Below are 17,409 nucleotides of genomic sequence, written 5' to 3' on the forward strand. Positions count from 1 at the left end.
ACACAGCCGCCAGCCTTCACAGACCTGTCCTATACGTTTGACGGGATGACCAGACACCTCCAGAGAGAGACCCTGTGACACTTCACGTGCCCTGGACACAGAGTCTCGTGCTCCCCTGACACAGGGCAGACACGGTAGGGGAGAGGCACGCTGCCTGCCCTGCCCCTGTACCGTGCTGCTCCGGGGAGCACCACTGTGGTGGGCTGACTCCACTTGTTTTAGGTACGGAGGAGAGAAAGGGGAGGAAAACGACTCCACATCCTGTGTGTAAGACATCCCCACTGAAAAAATCTCCCACAACACGTGAATGCATCCACCGACAGTTGACAAGAAGCACCCCCGCCTTTAGGGGACACAGGTGGCCTTGTGATGAACACTGTCTCTGCCTACATTTCTCAGGGGCTGGTGGCTCCAAGACCTCTGTTGAGGGTTTGGGAGACAGGGACAGCCCTCTTCCTTTCTCCCAAACTCCCAGGAGACCACGCTGCATCCTTGTTCTCTCCAGACACCTGACTGCTTGTAAGGAAAGAGAGGGTTCCCCATCAGCTGTCAAGCCCTAACCTTGTCTCCGTGTGTTTCTTCAAGGAAGTCAGCGCTGGATTGGGAGAACCTCACTTAGGATGTGCTAAGTCGTGTTGCCCCTTCTCATCCTGGGTCTTTAAACAAGAAGTGCGTGCCTGCACACGCGACCGCCTCCCACCACTGCAGGGACAGACCCCGTTAGCTTCCACGGCCCGCTGCCCCGTCCCCACAGAGGTTGTGGGTGGGGGGGTCTGGCCCAGAGGCAGCACTGGCTTCTTCAACAACCCAAGGCACCTCTTCTTGTTTCATCTTCACAGCCCCACGGTTCCCGCCACATTCCCCACGTGTGTCCAGTGGAACCAAGGAACTGGGTCCCAGGAGCCATGGAGCCAAGCCCGTAGCTGCTCTTGTGCACAATGCTGCACGAGCCAAGTCATGAACTCCGTGGCCAGCCTCTGCCTTCGTGCATGCAGTTCGCAAACCTGCAAGAGCGACAGCCTGGAGGGGACAGTGACCAGCACCTGGCCGTAAAAACTATCTTCTGCTGCAGCTTTGTAATCTGGATAGCGGACGCTGTGTACTCAGGTGGCTGGCCCCATTCTGAGTCGCTCCTGCTGCTGAGACCCAGGGCCTCCAACCCCCAAATGTGAGCTCACCATTCAGTGTGAGTGAGCGACACGTAACGGGGCTAAGTTAACCCTGGGCGGGGCGGGGCGGGGTGGGGTGGGGCGGGGTGTGTGTCCGTGTGCCCTCGCTGCCTACATGGCCAGTGAGGTTCAAGAGTCAGCAACCATTCCGAGCATAGCCAAACTTTACTTTGCTCTTTAAAAAAGAAATAAACTTTTAGTTGTGAAATGCTTACAGAATCACAGGAAGCTGTAAAGACATTACAGAGGCCCCACACGTACCGTCCACCCAGCGGCTGCAGTTTCTGGCCCCGCCGCACAACACGCAAGCCCGGAAGCTGCTGGGGTGGGACGTGCGTGCAGTGGCTGTGCCAGCCATGTGCTCACACGGGCAGATGTGTGTAACTACCGCCAAAGCCAAGACCCAGAACCGGGCTCCACCACCTCCAAGACCTCCCGTGTGCTGCTTTACCGTCACACCACCCCTTCCTTGAACATCCGCTCCTAAACCCTGGCTCCACTGATCTGTTCTTCATATCTAAAATTCTGGGCGTGGGGGGGTAGCTCAGGGGTAGAGGGCATGCTTAGCATGCATTCAATCCCCACGCCCTCCATTAACCGCTCCCCCCAAAATTACATCATTTCCAGAATGTTATAGAAATGGCACTGTCCAGCACTTGACCTTTGGGGACGGCCTTTCCTAACGAAGCAGACAGCCCTCTCGATGGTCTACAGATAGTCTGCTCCTTCTCCCTGCTGAGTGCTGTTCCACCACTAGCTCTGAGCTCACGCCTCCAGGAATGAGGTGCACCCACCAGGCCGGCGTGGGGAACACCTGACGGGCAATTTCTCTGATCAGCCCCATGAGTGCTAAGGAAAGGTGCCCCTCTTGCAGTCTGCATCTCACCCGGAAACACAGCACCCTTCCTTTTTTCCAGCTTGAACAATCCGCAGGCCACCACTTCACACTTGTAAGAAAGGGCACGTGACACACGGACTTCCTGACCCAGTGCTGGGACACGCTGCCTTGTGGGTTAGCTACAGGGGAGGAGCTCTCAGTACAGAAGAAAACGTGTCTGTGGCATGGAAGGCCCTCCTCTGGACCTTGGGAATGCTCCGGGGAATACTGTATTCTGTCAAATGACTTAGAAATTAATTCTGAAGATAAAACTGTTAGAGGAACCTTACGGATGCTTATCTGGGGCACATTATTCTCTGAAAAATAGAAGCCAGAGCTTCCTGCGTTACAGGCATTCCCCCCATTGCGTGGGTCAGCACATCTGACGTTCTGGGCTCTGACCCGGTCACGGCAGCCTTCGTGACAACAAAGGTAGGATGGTCTTGGCATTTACGGCAAATGCAACGGGCAGGCAGACCCACTTGCTGTGCTTTGTACAGTCGACAGCGTAGCTGCATGGCGTGGAGACGACACAGATCAAAACACACAGGCTGGGTCTCCAGGGGCTGGGGAAGTGGGGCTGGAGGGGGACTTCCTACGGGTGAAGGGTGACACGTATGTTCTGGAACTGGACAGCTGGGACAGCTGTGCACAATGTGAATGCTGGTGTATTCTGTCCACCCCGAACACACGCACGCACACGCACAGATGCTGGGGTGTCAAGGTGGCAGCGTATGTTGTATAATATCTCTAGCAACTGCCACATCATCCATGCTGTCAGAGAGCAGGACCCACAACAAAATTCCCCGCAGCCCCCACAGGTGTGTCTGGCGTGGTCCCCAAGCTCAGAGGACTGCGTGGAAGAGACGGGCTGCCTCTCCAGAGCAGCAGGCTGTAAACCAGCACCTCCCGGGTCTGCCCGGATCAGAAGAACCGTGTGCAGCAACAGACGCTGGTGCGCATGTGTCTGTCACAGTCCTGTGAAGGCCTCGTCGGGACTCTCCCTCAGTCTGCTCCCTGCAGGACCCACGTCCCCCACTTGCAGCCCTCCCTGGGCTCCGAGGTGGGCTGTACTGCCTGGGCCGTCCTCGGGGCCAGCCCTCCCTCCGTTCAGACATCCCCAGGCGCCGGGAAGTGCCCGTCAGGGAAGAGCCTCTGACCCCCTCCTCAACGTCACCCCAGAGACACCTGACCCAGCAGTAACGTGCACCCCGTCCGTCTGCCTGGTAACTCCCTCTAAACGGGGCAGGCGCCTCCTGCGGACGAAAGAGGCCTCTATTCCCTTCTGTCCACTTGAAGCCAGTTTCTTCTGTCAGTCTCTGAATTCTGGGGTGCTTTCTCTCTCTGAAGTCCAGAGGTCACATCTAACGATCAGATTGAATCAGGAGGTGGGAATCGGGGAACCCGGACTCTCTCGACCGTGGGCTCCGTGGGGCCTGGTGCGGCCCCAACACAGGGAGACGTGGTTCGGTCAAGAACAGTGGAGCAAAGACCCCCGCAGGCCTGACACTGCTCCCCATAGGAAGGCCCGGCGGCGAGGCTGGCCTTGGCCGGCCTCTGGGAATTTGGATTTCCAGAGGGGTCCTGGCATCCTGTAACTAGTAACGGCGGCTTCTGTGCCTTAACTGTCTATGCAGACAACATCCGTGGTTGACGCTGAACCCTCATGCTCCTCCCGGCAGTCTGGAATGTGGGTGCACGCCGGGCATGGGGGCCTATGGGGCCTCCCCGGTAGACGACCCTTCACGCATGTCACCGCAGCTGGCTTCTGGGGGGATGCGGCACATCCTCTGTGACCCCACCAGGAGAGAACCCTGAAAGCTCTGGATTCACCTCATGCCTTCTCCCCCTGCTGATTGTGCTTTGCATTCTTTCGCTGTAATAAATCTGAGCTGTGAATTTGACCGCATGCCGAGTCCTGGGGGTCCTCCAGTGAATTGCTGAGGCTCGGTATGGTCTCAGGGACTCCCACCCAACACAGCGTCCTTGGGGGCAGCAGCTGAAAGCAGCCCACGCTGGTTCTGGACTTGGTTCACTGTGTGCTTATAAACGTTTGAGCCTTCGAGAGTTGAGGGCACCAGGATGTCACAGGTCTCAAGAGCAATGCTTCCCACGAGATGGGTTTCCTCCCTGCCAGCTGGATTCCGTGATGCCTTCCTCCAAGCATTCATGATCACTTTAAGGGACATTTCCTAGGACTCTGAATTATTTTTTAATTACAAAAAATTTATAGAAATACTCACCGGAATGAAATGGAAACTGCTGTTTGGCCTCTCCTGTGTGGGCATCCCAAATTATTGTTGTCTGTGCTCCGCAAAAAAAAAGGAAAAAGAAAAAGAAAAAAAGAGTTAGTAATTAGTCTTCTCACAAAGGTTTCTCTAGAAAAATTTATCAGAGAAGAGCAGGCAGTGGGCCCCTCTTCCTTTTAAACCAGCACTGTCCAAAAAACAGCACGTGAGCCACACAGGAAATTTAGAACTGTATAGTAGCCACACTAAAAAAAGAGAAAAGAAACTAGTAAAGCCAACTTCAACAATCCAGTTAACTTCACTTCAACACAGCCAGAATACTGTCATTCTAACATGAAATCAGCACATACACGTCAGTGACGTAGTTCGCACTCCCTTCTTCATCCATGCCTTTGGAATCCAGGGTGTGCTTTACGCTTAACCATCTGGACGGTGGTCACATTTAGGAACTTAGCCACACGCGCTGGTGGTTCCTCCCCCAGACGCAGCAGCTGGAACTGATACTCGGAAAACCACCAGTTTTGTTGGGAACTCCCCCTTATCCCCACACATGAAAAGCTATTGCAAAAACTGTAACAACGCATATCCGAACACCTTTCTGGCACTTTTCCAAATGAAAAGCTGCACAAACAGGTATTTCTGAAAATTCCTCTGACCATCACTCCATGAACTGGGGACACTAGACATAGCAGAGCAACTGGGTTACTGATAGAAGAAACTGGCTTCAAGTGGACAGAAGGGAGCAGACGCCTCTTTTGTCCAGCACTGATTTATTAGTCCGTACATAAGGAGGAAAAAAATGATGTATACGCTGGAAAACGAAGTAAATCATGAATGCTTGATGCTGGGAGACACTCAGGCATGCCTAACAGCCAAAGGCAGCTCTATGAATACCACTGGAATTACGTCTTAATCAAGTGCAATTTTCAACAGAATCGGAACCCTGACACCTCCCTGTCGATGGCATTAAATGAAGGTTTTCCTTTAAAAAGAACTGGTTATATTTTGTATCAACTGCAGAAATTTTCAGAGGAAATACTCAGAGCAGTGAGGATCTGTGAAACTTGGTTCTCTAAGTCTGGGGTCAGCTCTAGACCAATTAACAATTTTTTGTTTGTTTGATGGAGTAGAACTCTTTCCTTAATGGAGCCACCTGCCAACAATTTAGCACAGAAGAGAACATATAAACCTTTTCACGATTCCGATACAATTTCATACACTACATTGACAACTTGTTCAATGTGTTGATGTTTCAGGTTAAACACACGCTGGACAAAAGAAAATATTAATTACACAAAGGTTTCAAGAATCCGAAATACCCTTTAGCCACATTAGGTTAAGCACATACTGAAGGTCAAAGCCAGCATCCCTAAGTTACATTTCCTCCCTGAGAAAATGTTCCTTTCGAGAACATTACTATTCCTGCCGTGGTTGACTAATTACATCAGGGAGTGTCTGACCCAAAGCCTACCAGAATTCTAAATGTACATTTTCACCAACCACCCAGTTCATCACCTGGTAGACTCAAATGATAATCAGGTAGAAAATGCAACACGAATATAAAAAGTAGCCCTGGGGAAGGAAGGAGCTCAGGCTGCGAAGGACTCCCCGGAGGCGTGTGAAAGTTCGAGGGCGGCAGGGACTGGCGCCCAGGGCCCGAGTTCCCAGCCCACCCGGCTCTCTACCAGCGTGTCCCAGGCAAGTCAGTGACGCTCTCTGGGGCTCCACATTCCCCTCTGTGAAAAAGGATGGACCTGCCCCCTATCTTGGGAGCATCGACTGGGCCAACGCATGTGGGAGTGATCGCTCGCACAGACGTTTAATAACTCCATCAGCAGTGCTGACGACCGGCCACGTAGAAGACAAAGTTCTGTGTGTGTGCAATATCTGAGTTGTAACATCTCTGGGAAAATTCAACACTGGTTCCACGAGAACATTTGGTGTGTCGACCTCAGCAGCTCGGCTTTTGTATGTCAGGTATTAGGCTGCCAAGTTGAACGCAGGGTTTGTTGGTATAAATGAGAGGAAGAGAAAGAAAGAAGGAGTAATTCAGTGCCCCGGTGGGTTACACTACTTAACTGCAGGGGCAACCAGCTTTCTCTGTCAAGGGCCAGGCAGCAGATATTTTAGGCTCCAAGGGCCATACAGCGTCTGTCCACTAGTTCACGCTGTTGTTGAAGCGTGAAAGCTGCCATGGACAGTTCTGAACAAGTGGGTGTGTCTGTGTGCCAATAAAACTTTATTTACAAAAACAAGCCATGGGCTAGTTTTGACCTATAGACCATGGTTTGTCAAATGCAACTATGACTTTTCCAAGACTGTGTCAATGTTTACAGGTCTTGTCTATTATTTTATATGCATTTTTAGAACTTGAATGAACAGATGGTAGCAATTTAATAAGGTTTTCAATTTATACTGAAGTGATTACAAAAATGTAAAACTTTTTGGAGAGCAAATCGAAGTATTCAGGCATGGTTTCTAGTTGTAGAGTCATAAACTAATGTGAGAACTTATTTTTCCTTCTTCATTTGTTGGTAATATTTATTTTCCAAAGCAATGACTTAAGACAGAATTTCTATTGAGCATTAAGGGTGGCACAACCATTCATGCAATATTCTTTGAGGGTCACGATTCCTGTCTCTTGGCAGCCGAAGAAACAGAAACTGGGACAGGGTGAGACCTGCTGGATTAATTGCTCAGAGCCAGGATGCTATCTACCCCTCCTGAGGTCATCTTGTGCTCTGTCACCCCGTAACGGCTTCTAGATGCATCTGGGTGTTGACAGCCACCGGACTTCGCGTCATCACATCCACCAGGCAGCCCCACCAGGAACAAAGCACACTGTACATCTGCTCTGCGGGCCATCGTGGGCAGGACCACTTGCATATGTGTCTACCTGCTCCTGCTCTCAGGGAAACCTGCCGTCTACAGTGGGAAGCAACCGGTCATCAAACTAGGAAACAGAAGCCTGGAGAGAGGAAACGGTGTGTGTTCACAAAATCACTCGGCAGGGGAAAGTTTACAACCCATGCAGGTGGGCTTCTTCAAACCCTGGATAAATGCAGCCTGGGGATTTCTTCTATCACTGAACTAAACCTCAAAATAAAAGGGAGGGGGAAAGGTTTACGTGTCAGTCTGCAGACCAGTCCACGGCACATTAAGAGATGATGTGTTACAAGTGAACAGTCAGATCAAAACCACAGAAACAAACAAAACCTACACAGGTCCTTCTGATTTCTTAAGGGGAGGCAGAATTCTCAGAATTCAAAGAAACCCTGATGTTATCTGAGATTAAACACAAGTAAACATCTACAGACTGCAGAGACGTATTTTAAGCAAACACTCACTTTGTCTACGCCGGCACTCAAAATGTAATTCCCCTTCTTGTTCCATTTCAAGGCGAAGATGGGGCCTTTATGTTGGCCTAAGGTGCTGGCCAGGTTACCTGCATGTGAAAAACAAAACACGGCAGCATGTTGACGTCCAAGTCTGCCCATGGGATGATTTCACAGCAAAGCACCTCTTCGCCGACCCCAACATGGGGAAGGCAGGACTTACCGTCTTCCGTCCATATTCTTGCAAAACCATCATATGACCCTGTAGCCAACAGTGTCCCGTCACTCTGTGGGCCAGAGAGAAATAGCAACAGACACAGCTCAGTGGAGGCAGACCTGAAAAGGGGGGCATCTCCCAGCATCCCAGGGCTAGAGCAGCCTGATGTCGGTAACCAGTTCCCACTTAAGACACTCATCAGTCACGGGGGACTACTTTAGCTCACACGGCTCTTCAACTAAAATGTAAGACAGAACAGGCTCCCCAGTAATCCCATCAAGGAGACGAGGGGCCAGGGAAAACACGGGACCACCACTCACCACTTGATGACATCCAAAAAAAAAGTATCGTGAGACTTTTAGAGACTTGGGTGAGCTTTTAAAAATATTTACAAATAGATAAGAGTGGCACTGGTGATGAAGTGACAGGATGTGCAGAAACATGACAGAGAGAAAGAGAAAAGGTCAGAGAAGCTGAAATGCCGAGTGTCTCACACACAGACACCGGTGCTGAGATGTCCAGGTGGAAGGTCATCTTCCCTTGGCCCCACGGCACATGACGTCAGCAGAGCAGCCTCCCCGGGTGACACCAGCAGACCCACCCTGCAAACCCAGCTGCTGTCTGCCCAACGCCCACAGTCTGCTAAGGAGCCCAGAGCCCTGGGGGTGGCACAGGCCTGCCCCTTCCCTGCATCTGCCTGCCCCTTTCCTGCATCTGCCTGCCCGGCTCAACTCCCCCATGCAGCCCTTGCCGAGGCCGCTGGTGGATTTTACTGATGTGAATTAAAGCGTCTAGGTGGCGGCAGAGGCTTACGTTCCAGTCCAGCGAGGTCACGTCTTTATTGCTGGGGACGTCGTGGCCCCCTTCCCGTATACAGTGCCTCAGCACGAGCTGGGTGGAGCCCCCGGTGCTGTTTTCATTCAGGTTCCATATCCTCGCTGTCGAATCTCCGGATCTGCACAAGGAACACACACAGCGATCAGCCTCTGTGTCCAGTGCGAGCAAAGCCCACTGCTCCCCGCCGTCTGGCTACACCAGGCATCCTGGGCATGAGGCCCTTGGTCTTTGTAACACCGCTCACTCCCTGCGGGTTTCCCCTCCTGATGGGAGTTTAGTAATGCTGAATGTCTCTGCATTGCTCCCCACCCCACTGAGAAAACGGCTAGGACTGAAGACTCTTCCTCAGCCTGGGGTACCCGGAGTGCCCCAAGCCTTGGTCCGCACACACTGGGGAGACGGCACACCCAGCAGGAAGGGAGTGCATGTCCCAAGAGTCAGAACGCAGACGCCCAGACCCTGGGGCACGCCCTGCCTGACATCCTTACCCGGACGCCAGGAGATCACTGACAGGGTTCCAGGCACAAATGAACACCTCAGACTCGTGTCCCCGAAGGACTGTGGCTTTGTTGGGTGGAATCTCCACGTCTCCGTCTATTTCCATTGGTTTCGAATGATTATCTGTTGTGGGAAATGGGAAAAGAGGCAGGGCTGACAGACACCAGAGAAACTCATCCCCAGGGCTGATGGTAGTTTTAGAAACACCTGCCTTTTCCACACTAATCCTGTCGCCTCTGAAGCTTGTACTAAATCATGGCTTTTGTGTAATTTAGTAAGTATGTAACATTTGTTTACAGTCTCCAAAATTTGACAGAGGAATAAAAACAGGTATTCTAGGGCCAGGCTAGTTGCTAATATCCCCCAGAACAAGACTGGACAGAAATGACAACAGTCAGCTGGCCCCTGAGAAGGGCCCAAACGTTCCTCCTCTTGACAGGACAAGATGTTTTATCTGGAAGCACCTTTCTGAGGTTATACAGATTTTTTTGAAGACCCCCAATTACAATTACTTTCTGGGGTGGAAGAGCAGCAAAACAAAGACATTTATTTTATCCCAGTTTATTTTCATAATCTTGAGGGTTGTATCTCACGGGACAGGGCAGCCCATAAAAGACATATGGGGACAAGCCACGTACTTCCTTCTTCTTTCCCTGCCCTGTCACTGTGGACCGCGTTAATAGTGACTGTGAGACCCGTGGGTGGGCGGTCTTCCATCTGACCGTAGGCAGACGGCCTTGAGGTCATCCTGTAATACCAGCACCAGTACAGCCCACATGGGCTTCACGCTCAGTGCTGGACCTCGTCTCTGGCCCCAGATGGACTAAAAGAACGCGTTCCTTGAGCTCGTGGTCAGGTCAGGCTGCGCCGCTGCTCTTGGAGGGAAATGATTTTTCTTTTTCTTTTAAAAATATTTTTATTTATTTTTACTTTTTAATCACTTTTTCCCTTCCAGTTTTATTGAGATATAATTGACATACAGCACTGTATACCTCCTTTTTGGGGGGGGGGGGGCGTGGAATTAGGTTTATTTATTTCTTTCTTTCAGTGGAGGTACTGAAGATTGAACCCAGGACCTTGTGCATGCTAAACAGGCACTCTACCCCTGAGCTGTACCTTCCCCCCAAAATGATTTTCAAATAAGGAAGGACACACGCGTGCATAATGCATGTGCGTGTGCGCACACACACAGACACACACACGCACACACACACACACACAAGCACTCTCTGAACTTAGACCCCAGAGCAGTCTCTGCATTTATAAGCAGCAGGTCAAAGTGCAGTCAGCTTCTCCCGTAAAAGTCCAGGCTCTCTGACTTACTGGTCACACACTTGGCGGCAACTACCTAACAGGAAGTAACCTCCTGGCCTTTGCAACCCCCGCACAAGAAGGCACCCGCGGCCTGGGGCCGGTGCCCTCTCAGTGACCGTGAGCTCCCAGCGTCAGCTACTCCAGAATCTGTCCCGGAGGCCGGAGGCCGGCGCACGGGCCTCCACACACACAACTCTTTATGCGGGCAGTGATCACAGGGGAGACAACTGCCTTCTACACCACACGAGTTCTCAGAGCAGCACGATTTCCTCAAGTTGAGGGCGCACAGCAAACAGCACCCTGTCTGAGGACTTGCATGGAAACCAGAGCGGGAAGCCCTGCCGCGATTCCGAGCCTAGGGGCCGTCAGGGCTGCGAGCCCGGCTGGCACTCACTCATCGCGTGCGCTCCGTTCTCCTCGCCGTTGACTGCGGCCTCGCCGTTCTTTGGTGGGTTCTGCTGGGAAACCGCGGCCGGGGCCGCCGGGGCCGCCGGGGGGGCCGCTGCCGCCGCCGCCGCCGCCGCCGCGGCCGCCGCACTGGCCTGCTGCTGCGCCAGCTTCTCCCGGAACGCCTGCTGCCGCGTCTGCACCACGTCGGGCATCACCGCGTCGATCAGGGACAGGGACTCTATGGGGCGGCCGTCGAACACCGTGCCGTCCTGGGGACAAAGCCCGGGCGCAGGCGTCAGCTCGGGCACAGCGCCGGCCCGTCCGGGCTCTGCCCTCCGGCAAGACAGGCGCAGGGCCCGGGCAGAAACGCGGGCGCCCGGGAGGTGCGGGGCTGCGGAGGAGGCTCGGCCTGCCCGGGGACCCGAGACACGCAAGGACTCCCGGCGGGCAGAGTGGGTGCGGCGGGCGAGGGCCGCATCCCCGGAGGACTGGTGTCACTGCTGCGTCAGCGGGAGGCCCGAAGTTCCCGAAACTGACCAACCCGAATCCTAGCGTCAGGGACACCTGAGCCCTTTCAGGTCCTGTCATGGGAAGAGGGCTACCCCTGACGCAGCAGTTTGCAAAAAGGGGTGGGGTGGGGTGGGGGGGATTTTACCCCCTTAGGGGACAGTGAGCAAAGTCTGGAGCCATTTCGGTTGTCACATTGGGGAGGTGCTGCTGCCATGCTGTGGGCAGAGAGCAGGGATCCTGCTCAACATCCTTCAGTGCTCAGGACGGCCCCACAGCAACGACTCACCTGGCCCTCAAAGATCAAGAGTGCCGAGGGTGCGAAACCCTGCCCAGACGCTAGGACAGTGTGCAACTAGTCCCCGCCTAAGTGACAGAGGTGGCTCTCTGGAGGCCTCAGGTGTGAATTACAGATTCCTGCACCACTGAGGATCTGATTCCTAATACATCTGTCCACCTGAGCTAATACAGTACATATTCACAGCCGTCTGAATTGCCTTCCTGGGCTCAGGGTGTTCACTAACTCAGCCGTGATCTGCTAACAGCAGCACTGTCTTCTTCCAATACCTATTTTGAACCTCCTTTGTGTCTCTGGTTTCCATCTACCATGAAAAAATTACCATACACATTTGAAAACACAGGAGAGAGATCTTTCCTTAGAAAGTGCTCCAAATACTAGTCACATGAACCTCAGCGCCTTTCAGTTGTGACTGCTGGACGTGCAAAGCGTTTCTGCACATTTCCTCATAAATTAGGAAGAACTGAAGGTATGAGTTTCAGCTACACAATTTCTAAATGAAACCTCACCCCAGTTGACTACTGGTTACTTTACAATATTTGAAAATAAGGAAACAATACAGAACGAGGGAAAGTGTAGCCAGGCACCTGGTCAGCCACCCAGTTCTGGCCACAGAGTGGCCAATGTTGACCGACTGGCCAGCCAGCTTCTACGTCACTTCTCTTCTTCATATACTCATGCCCCAAATGAATGACGATTTCACAAAAGGTACTAACTGCCCAGAGTAATAAAACACTCCTGGTTTAAACTCTAAAAGCACACCTCAGTTTAACAACTGGAAACCCAGGTGACAAATGAGACAATCTTTCATTCGTCTCTGGACATACTGCATTTTGAATTGCCAAGGGAGAGAAGGTATGGGGGAATCTCAGCAGATGAAAGACATGGACACTAGGGTAGGGGCAGGGAAATTCAGTCGCAGCATCCGAGCTGGTGGGGCCTCCGGGGTCCTGTACTCCTATCTCACGCTTGTTTGTTTTGCCAAAAAAGACTAGCTGGGGCCTCAAGGAGCCAGTGGAAGATCCTGGGCATCCAATGTAAGAAAAGGAAAGAGGAGACTGCCTGTCGTCAGGCAAGAAAGAGCACAGGAAAATATCAGATAAGGAAAGTAAAAGCAAAACCTCTTTTAAAATCACATCAAAAAAATAAAATACTTAGGAAAAACCCTGACTGAGGAGGTGAAAGACTTATATGCTGAGAAATATAAAACATTGAGTAAGGAAATTAAAGATGATTTAAAGAAATGGAAAGATGTCCCATGCTCCTGGATTGGAAGAATTAATAGTTAAAATGGCCATACTCCCCAAAGTAACTTATAGATTAAATGCAATCCCTATCAAATTACCCAGGACATCCTTCACAGACCTAGAACAAATAATCCTAAAATTTATATGGAATCACAGAAGACCCAGAATTGCCAAAGCAACAGTGAAGAAAATGAACAAAACTGGAGGAAAAACCCTCCCAGAATTCAGACTGTACTACAGAGCTACAGTACTCAAAACAGCATGGTGTTGGCACAAAAGCAGACATACAGATCAATGGAACAGAACCGAGAGCCCAGAAATGAACTCATATACCGATGGTCAATTAATATTAGACAAAGGAAGCAAGAAGATACAACAGAGAAAAGTCAGTCTCTTTCCCAAGTGGTGTTGGGGAAGTTGAACAGCTGCATATAAATAAATGAAGTCAGTACATTCCCTCACACCATACACACAAATAACCTCAAAACTGCTTAAAGACCTAAACACAAGACACCTTTAACCTCCTAGAATAAAACGCAGGCAAAACATTCTCCGACATAAATCTTAGCAGCGTTCTCCTAGGGCAGCCTATCAAGGCAACAGAAATAAAAGCAAAAATAAGCAAACAGGACCTAATTAAACTTACAAGCTTTCACACAGCTTTTGTATTAAACAAAAAAAAAAGACAACCTATGGAATGGGAGAAAATATTTGCAAATGATGCTTAATTTCCAGAATATACAGACAGCTCATACAACTCAATAACAACAAAAAACCCCCCAAACCCAGAAAACAATCAAATCAAAAATAGGCAGGAGACTTAAAACAAACATTTCTCCAATGAAGACATACAAATGGCCAACAGGCACATGAAAAAATGCTCAATATTGCTAATTATCAGAGAAATGCAAATCAAAATTACAATGAGGTATCACCTCACACCAGTCAGAATGACCATCATTCAAAAGTCCACAAATGATAAATGCTGGAGAGGGTGTGGATAAAAGGTAATCCCCCTACCCTGTTGGTGGGAACGTAGTTTGGTGCAGCCATTATGAAAAACAGTGTGGAGAATCCTTAAAAAACTAAAAATAGACTTACCCTATGATCCAGCAATCCTATTCCTGGGCATATCTGGAGGAAACTCTAATTCAAAGAGATACATGCACTCCAATGGTTGTAGCAGCACTATTTTCAATAGCCAAGACATGGAAACAACCTACGTGTCCATCAACAGAGGACTGGATAAAGAAGTTATACTGTGTGTTTGTGTGTGTATAATATACTTTATACTATTATTATTTTATACTATACACACACATTAAAATACTACTCAGCCATAAAAAAGAATAAAATAATGTCATGTGCATGGACCTGAAGACTGTCAGACTAAGTGAAGCCAGAAAGAGAAAGGAAAATACTGTATGATATCACTTACATTTGGAATCTAAAAAAATGAGGCAAAAGAACTTGTTTACAAAACAGAAATAGACTCACTGACATAGAAAACAAATTTATGGTTACCAAAGGGGGAAGGAGTGGGTGGAGGGATAAATTGGGAGTTTGAAATTTGCAGATACTACTATATGTAGAATAGATGGACAGCAAGGTCCTACTGTATAGGACAAGGAACTGTATTCAATACTTTGTAATAGCCTATACTGAAAAAAGAATATGAAAAGGAATACATTTATATGTGTAACTGAATCACTGTGCTGTACACCAGAAATTAACACATTGTAAACTGACTATATTTCAGTTAAAGAAGACTATGCAGCTAAAAATTTTTAAAAAGTACAGGATAGGCAGACACACGGTGTTTAAACGGGTTTTGGAAAACAACAGAGGAACCCACGTGACAAAACACAGGTAACAAAACACATTACTTCTGTAGTTTTAAAAGCTAAAGAGAAAGCGGAGTTAAATGGAACAAACAAGGCAGGCTTAAAAGGATGAGGTCAGTTCAAAGGAAGGGAGGATGGAAGAAAACGGTAGAAAGATTCAGGGAGATGTGTCCTAGGGTGATGGGACCTTGGGAGGGTCAGCTGCAGGAGCCTGTGACCCTGGAACATTTGGTGGCAAAGAGGAACACATGGGCATCCAACGGCGTCAGCTGTGCAGGACTGACTGTAAGGGGATTTGGGGAAGCTGGGTCGGGAAAGTGAGCCTGACCGAGGCGGGAGAAATGAGGCGCAGAAAAAGAGGGGGGGAAGTGCGGCAAAAATGAGACGGACTGACAGAGATGCTAGGAGGGCCGCAGCAGTCACAGGAAGCCCTGGGCATCTTTACAGGAGAATCCCAAGAGCAAAGCAGAGGGGGGTGAGGCAAACTGTTTTAAACCAAAATAACTCATTTACAAACTGGTGTAAAATTGGCCCAATACTCACTGTGACCCAATCTACAAAGAGGCAGGATATGTACACAAACTGGAGGGACTTAAATTTATGATGATTGTTCCAGCAGGTCTGCTATGGACGCGATAACAAACCATCCCTTGAAATCCTCTTTAACAACAGGCCCCATTTCATCTCCCCGATTCTCTATTGTGCCGTATGTGGGGATTACGGGAAATATATTAGATGCTACGCAAATGTTTTGGGCCGGGGTCCCCTCTTCAACTGAACTGCTCAAAGAAAACAAGAAGGAAGGGCATTTTCTGTGCACGTGCAAGGCCCGTGCCTGCCTGGAACCACATGAATTTGAACGGCAGGACATGCACGATCCGTGGATTTTTTTCAATACGTAAACAACTGTGTTTACCATCCACCGTTGGTAGAATCCGCGGTTGCAAAATTCGCGGGAACGGGATGCCGCGTATAGGACCTGAGCACTACGAATTTTGGTATCCATGGTAGGTCCTGGAACCAATCTACGGAGGATACCTGGGGACAACTGTATAAAGCAGTTGAAAATTTGCGGCGCGTGTTTCAGACTGGGCAGTGTATTGTGATATTGAGAGGATCAGTCGACAACCAGCCACGCTGCGCATGGATACAGCAGCACCACCGTCTAAAGGGCCTTGGAAGCTCGCTCCAGGGGCAGCGTAGGAGCCGCAGCCCCTAACCCAACCAAGTACTAACGCGAAGGGATAAAAAGCCCTCCCCGCGGCTGCGGGTAAGGAACTGCGCGCTAGGGTTGGATGCGTTTCCCCAGCTCCGCCCCGTCTCCCGGGCGTCCGCGCATACCTCGTTGATGCTGATCTCGGCCTCCACATACTGCAGGCCCTTCTGCAGGATGGAGATGAGGGCAGCCGGTGGCACTAGCGTCCCGTTGATGTTGGACTGGCTGATGTGGCTCTCGATACCGAATGTGAACGCCGAGTGGGAAAAACCTGCAGCAAGACAGGGGCGCCAGGGTCCGTGAGGCCTGGGCTGACGGGCGGAAGGCACAGCCACTAAGCAAAGGCGACACCGCGCTGATTTCAGACGTGCCTACTTATTGGGGCGGGAAGAGGCTGTGGACGCTGGGCTGCTGACGTGGGGTGTCGCGGGCAGGGTCAGGCAGAGAGAGGGAAACCTGTGCTTGCACGGGACCGAAGAACAGCTGTAAAGGTGGAGCCCTTTCGTTGTTACTAAAAGAAAAACAGAGGCCGGATCTGCCATGGTTACACATTTCTGTTACAGAAATCAGACTCCACTGCTCCTTCCGCTGTGTCTATCTGTGCTCCGCTCCCAGTCCTCATGGCAAATGAACCTCACCACCAACTGGGCCAGGAAAAAGAGGCTGTTCTGGACCCACCGGTGTGGACTTGAGTCGTCTTACAGAAAAACTGGGAATTTCCCTTTGGCTAAGATGTGCTGGCTCCCCTCCCCCGCCCACACCGCCTCCACCCCCATCAGCCGTTTCTGTAGAAGCTGGTGATAACACTTGGCAAGACAGATGTCTGTGTGCTGGCAGACAAGGTGTGGATGGAGCCGCTTGGATGAACACGTGGGGAGGAAAGTCAGGATGGTGACTGCACAAAGAAGGTGGCAGGGCAGAAGGCTCTAGGGGTCTGAGTTGGGGAAGAGGTTGTTCCGAGGCAGAGTTCCCTTCTGCTCTGTCAACCCTCGCATGTGGGGGTCCTGGGAATCCTGCTCCCAAGGTATCTCGGCTATGAGCACCTTCCCGTCAACACCGGCTCATCCTGCGTGCTTGGGGGGTCACGGGGGTCTCCCTGCCTCTGGGGCCTGCACACAGCCTCCCACACTCCCATTCCTAGGACACCACCTCCATCAGCTGAACAGGGAGGCCAGCTGGGCCTGGCTTCCACCAGATTCATCATCCTTGGTGCTCCTGCCTTTCATTATCCAAATACAACCAGACTTTGCAATAAACGAAACGCTCACCAGATGGGAATGTTCCTCCACCGAGATTTCTGTCTGCAGTCTCCACCCTTCTCTCTCCCCACTCCCTCCTCCTCAGCCTCTCCTGTTCATGCTTATGGTCTGATTATTAAAAGTATAGAAAATATGCAGTTGATTGATATTTC

The 17,409-nt window shown here is 50.6% G+C and overlaps 1 protein-coding gene across 11 annotated transcripts in view; it reads right to left on the reverse strand.

The window, feature by feature from the left end:
• The window catches only part of LOC135320441 (F-box-like/WD repeat-containing protein TBL1X), a 201,534-nt gene that overhangs the window by 12,763 nt on the left and 171,362 nt on the right, over nucleotides 1-17,409 (reverse strand). For all 11 annotated transcript variants that reach the window (XM_064483563.1, XM_064483561.1, XM_064483560.1 and 8 more), the window contains 7 exons: nucleotides 16,124-16,269; nucleotides 10,891-11,155; nucleotides 9,173-9,305; nucleotides 8,661-8,802; nucleotides 7,854-7,917; nucleotides 7,643-7,740; nucleotides 4,290-4,350 (listed from right to left, as the gene is read on the reverse strand). In XM_064483563.1, the coding sequence (XP_064339633.1) occupies nucleotides 4,290-4,350; nucleotides 7,643-7,740; nucleotides 7,854-7,917; nucleotides 8,661-8,802; nucleotides 9,173-9,305; nucleotides 10,891-11,155; nucleotides 16,124-16,269 (909 nt within the window). The remainder of the gene's footprint in view (nucleotides 1-4,289; nucleotides 4,351-7,642; nucleotides 7,741-7,853; nucleotides 7,918-8,660; nucleotides 8,803-9,172; nucleotides 9,306-10,890; nucleotides 11,156-16,123; nucleotides 16,270-17,409) is intronic.

This window comes from Camelus dromedarius, chromosome Y (genome assembly GCF_036321535.1).
Source record: "Camelus dromedarius isolate mCamDro1 chromosome Y, mCamDro1.pat, whole genome shotgun sequence".
Taxonomy (NCBI): Eukaryota; Metazoa; Chordata; class Mammalia; order Artiodactyla; family Camelidae; genus Camelus; species Camelus dromedarius.